Source organism: Teleopsis dalmanni, chromosome 1 (genome assembly GCF_002237135.1).
Source record: "Teleopsis dalmanni isolate 2A chromosome 1, ASM223713v2, whole genome shotgun sequence".
NCBI classification, from domain to species: domain Eukaryota; kingdom Metazoa; phylum Arthropoda; class Insecta; order Diptera; family Diopsidae; genus Teleopsis; species Teleopsis dalmanni.
In genome coordinates this window covers 168,093,160-168,098,352 of record NC_051846.1, presented here as the reverse complement: position 1 = coordinate 168,098,352, position 5,193 = coordinate 168,093,160, and the positions used below count along the sequence as shown (strand labels likewise).

The 5,193-nt window shown below is 27.5% G+C and overlaps 1 protein-coding gene across 1 annotated transcript; it reads right to left on the bottom strand.

Moving 5' to 3' along the window:
• LOC119670054 lies at nt 1–2,862 on the bottom strand. Its single transcript, XM_038080159.1, has 4 exons — nt 2,706–2,862; nt 1,558–1,635; nt 449–1,048; nt 1–380 (listed from the first exon to the last, which is right to left on the bottom strand). Exons 3-4 carry the CDS (start codon nt 656–658, stop codon nt 282–284), a joined length of 309 nt encoding a protein of 102 aa, XP_037936087.1. The 5' UTR covers nt 659–1,048; nt 1,558–1,635; nt 2,706–2,862; the 3' UTR covers nt 1–281.
• Between the last annotated feature and the right edge of the window lie 2,331 nt (nt 2,863–5,193).

Below are 5,193 nucleotides of genomic sequence, written 5' to 3'. Positions count from 1 at the left end.
TAGTTATTGAGCAAAATATAAGTGCATTTCTTTATTTATTTCTAAACCAAAACTTAAAATAATTAAATACACTATGTTAATTAGGACAATCAGAGGCGAAAAAATATAGATAAAGACAAGCAAGGTAGGTAGAGACAAATCATAGTAATCATGGACAATCATAGATTTTCTGTTAATTCAACCGCACCAATCGCGGGTGAATAACAACAGATAAAGACAAGCAAAATAGGTAAAACGAAACGTTCAGTAATCATAGCAAAAAATAATGTTTATCACTAAGTTTAACCACACTTTTTCGGGCACTTGGGTTTTTTAGGTGGACATTTTGGCTTCTTTTTCTTTGGGCATTTTTTTGGACACTTGGGTTTGGGAACACGCTTCTAGATATTCAAAAATAATAAATTTATTTGTAAGAACCAAGAACTTTAATTAAAATAAAATAAATTACCATTTCTCTATACTTTTTCTTTTTGTCTTCACACAAACGGCTCCAACGCATATAACCCTTACGTACGGTTTCTACAGCATCAAGCCCAGGATGACATGCACGATATTCCCTTAAGAAATTAAGAAATCCGCGGCTAGTTAATGGTCCACCACGAGAACAACAAGGCTTGGGCTTAGGCTTGCAGCTAGGCTTCTTCTTTTTGCAACCCATATTTGACTTCTGCAGTCAACGATGAAACAACCAGCAATGTTATTTATTTTTAAATTGGCTTGATATTGAATTCAATCGTTTTGAATATTTCTCGTATATTAAACTTTTTCTTCTAGCCAGTGAGCAACAAGCAAGTAAGTTTTACTCCCTTTGCAAGTGTTAGTTCCTTAAATTTGCATTAGTTAAGAAATTGGCTTGTTTTAACTGAACGATAACTTTTAGTTTCTGCAGGAACCAATCAACGATTGAGAAGACTCTACTTTTTCTATAATATGCTTTCGTAAAGAACTATGGTCTTCTTATTGCTGAATAGCTTAAGTCTTTAATATCATGAAATTCTTCACCTCTTATCGCAAAAGCTAACAAGAAAATTTTGGCAAAAAATTTATTCTGCAAATGAAATCAAAAAAAAATAAAATAAACTTTAATGCAGATCATAACGCATATAATTACTAAATATAATCCTAATATCTTTACTCACAGATTTTTGACAATTTTTCTTCGGATTTGAAAAATATAGTTTTAATGTTAAAATATTTAGAACTGAAATTTTGGAAACACATTGATGTGAAATTAAAATATTTTAAAACCAGAATTTTATATTCTGAAGGTTAGTTTTAATGCTTGATGATTGTAATGCAATGAATAACTGATTGTTTTCACAAATATTTAAAATATAAAAATCTACATAAATTTATTTTAATCTATATAGTCAATAGACATTATAATTTTGGTACTTTCTGGAAGTGCCTTAATTTAAATAGTTATTACTTTCATATGGGTCTTTGAATATACCCGCACAAAAATTATTTTAATATTATTTATTATAGTTTTTAAAATTTTTTTTTAATATTTGTGTATCATAGTTGAAATGTATGATTAAAAATTACAGAACTTACGTTAAAACATAGCATTAACGTCCTGAAAATGAACTCCAAAATTTTGCACACTTCAAATTTTGCTTGTTTTCCAATATTCTGAGTTCAAAAGAATGAATGTTATTTTTAATAAATTAATAATGAAATTATATAGATTATATATAATATAAATAAAATACAACGAAAAATTTATAACATAAACATTTAAAAAAAATTAACGGCATTTGTCTTTCAATCTATCAGTCTTTTTTATTGGAAACCAAAATCTCTGCACTCAAATCAATTCATTTGCCATACAAAAAATCATCCAAAATTGATATTCACACACTAATACTTTTTCTATAATAAATAGGGAGGAGTTTTTATTATGTGGTTTTCTTGATGTATTAAGATATTACTTACGCCTTCGATATCACGTTAATAAACAGAATTAAACAGATATTTCCTAAATTTTAATAAATTCATAGAGTCCAATATATCATAATGCCCAACTCAAAGATTCTGAATGCTATGCCACAACAAGTCAGGATTGCTCCAAAGGCATATTATTGTCACTTAATTTGTGAATTTAGTTAATTAATTCTTTTCCAAATATTAAACTTGAAATTCAAGGCTTTGCAATTGAAGTGACTATTAAATTTATTTTAATTACAACCGAAAAGATTTAGTTACCATCAAACAATTCATCCTAGTACTAAAGTAAGTAGCGAATGTTCTTTTAAAGAAATGACGGGTTACCAACATAGCGTTATCGAATCTCACAATGGTTACAGGCGGGGAGATATGCAAATCTGAGGCCAGCAATTGCTTAGTCTGGTGAAATGATAAACAATAAGTCAAGGCGTAGAGAGGGGTTATGAAGAAACGTCACAGTTAATAGAGAGTAAAATTGCTCAAGAACACTGATTCAACTAGCCTCAAAATAATTAAAATATAAGTTTATGATACAGACATTTATATTCAGCATGATACATATTACTAAATAATCTTCGACATGGGGCTTTTAAAGAATGAGTACCTGCAGATGACTCTTAAAAAGACAACAAAATGCTTAATCCAGTAGTTAGTGCATTTTAGAAAACTTGCCATAAACTAAGCTTTTTAGTCATATAATTCTATGTGTTTATATGCAATTGAGTATATAATAAATAAAATGTTTTGGCATTTACCTCTCAAAATTCCGTTTGCCTTGAGTTTTTCCAAAATTTTGTCTATAATTGTCCAAAAAACGGGAGTAAAATTTTTGGAACGAATTACTCAATATGTAAATTACATATGAAAAAAAAAATTTATCATCGTTCAGTTTAATAATAACATTTCAATGAATAGTTGTTTTTAAATAATTCAACTTGCTTATCAATAATTAATAATAATTCGAAAACCTTTGTCCGAAATCATGAAATTCTACTGTACCTCCTCTATGTGAGTGAACTCTAATACGAGTATAGTTCATGCTTAGTTTTTACGAAGCGAACATTTTACTCGCTAGCCAAAATAATAACAGCGTGTCTTGTGCGAAGAGACAAACATGATATTTTAAAATATGAGGGAATATGTTCACATGATATAAATCTAATTTAATAAATACAACTTATAAGATGTAGTGGTTTAACTCCTTGAGAGAAGCCGAGTATGTAATAGTGACAATTCCTCAAATATCGATCGACGGCTATATTTTATTTAAATCAATGTTCTAGAATTGTTAAGGTACTATAGGTCAAATCAAACCTACTCAATAATAGAGGACTAATATCTTCTTCCACTTATACGTTCAAATAAGAGAAACATCTGTTTAAAAAAAAGAAGAAAAAAGATTTATGTACTTAATGATTTAGTGTTGAGTAAAATCAGCATTGGAGAGACAATTACCATATGCTTATAATTAAACATTGACTAAAGAATTAAGTCAGTAGTTTTCATATCTTGTTCAGATATAATTGCTTTTATTATAATTAATTTTTTATTTTTAATAGTAAAGTAAAAACAATTTAAACAGTTTTGTAAAAAAGTGTACTAGATTAATACTGATTCAGTACAATTTTATTGTCCATCAGCAGTAAAAGGTTCAATGCAATTTTTAAGAAACTACTTTATTTCTTCAATTGAAATTAGTAGCAAATTCAACTACTTGAAACAGTTGAGAATATTTCTTACTAAATGTAAAAATGTAATAGCATATTTAAGATAATTTTTTTTTAATTCTTTAACTCCTAGGAGTAGCATAGGGCCGACAAAAACTAATAAACTAAAAAGATACTTCTATCTTTTACGAAAAAATACAATTCTCTATAGATACTTCAGCTATCCTTATTCTGCTGTTAAATTTTTATTTTCTTAATGTAAAAAGCTATAATTAAATTTACAATTAGTCAAAGTAATGAAAAACAATTATACGTTTATAAAACTATTTTCTTGTAGAATTAATCAATGATACTATTAATTTATCTTCACAAAAAAACTGTTGATTTAATACTAAATGAAATTTAGTTTTGAACAAGAGAATATAAAAAAGTTTAGTTGTATGAAATATGTATTAAATACCCTTCATGTATATATAATGTAAATAATTTGCATGATCACTAAATTTTCATATAGCCTATATATAGGGCAATATAAAGCCCTAAATCAATGTGCAATTAATGCGCCAGTTATAACTAAATATGAATTTAAATGTGTAGGATAGAGTAAAAATATTGGATAAATATAAATATTAAGACCTAACAGTAGTGATTCTGTTGTGATGTATATATATATATATCTATATCATTTATATCCAAAACTAATGTTTAATTATTAAATTAATGTGGAAACTTCACTCCTCAAAAATATTACTGCCTTATAATGATTGAATTCACATTCTTATATCCATTGCTCTAAATAATCAGATATTATGTCACTTTAAGAGCTTATTGTGAAAAAACTGTAGTTATTGCAGTTATTATCTCTAATTTAGTATTAAGAATCTGTTAAAGGTTAATAGATTAATCTTTTTCTGCTCTGTTGGAAGCTCCTATACATTATCTCGTTGTTTACTTATTACCTTTATAATCGAAGTCATCAGTCAAACAATCATTATAGTTTTTTGATAAATCTAATAGGCAGTAGCGAGGCGTCAGCTTTTTGGCAAGGTGTTCACAATTTAATCAAAACAGAATTCCAACTATAACGTATTCTCCCTACTTCTAAGTTTTGTCCTTTCCACAAGCAAATAGCGTACAAGACCAATAAAACAATTTATTTAAATGTTCGCAGCCTGTGATCCACTGGTTTTTATTTACCATAAAGCTATAGCTGTAGGAAAACGACGACTTACCATAGATTTCGACATTTTTACAACAGGTATCAAATTCTTCATATCTGGAGTTGGTTTATTCATTTTATGAATTAAAATCTTTTTTCAGAAGATCGTTTAAAAAATAACATTGAATCAAATTTTTAATCACACATTTATTCATTTCTAAATATTATTTTTCACTTCAAATTTCTTTAATCTCTTTCTTTACTTTTACCATTTTCTAGTATAAAATTGCAATAATGACTTTGTTTTGATTTATTTCCAACCTCTATATAAGAGTAAGAAACTCTCATGCATTCATTTACTCTTTTACTTTGTATTTACAATGCCCGGTTCAGTTTTTATACTGAACCATTTCCCCA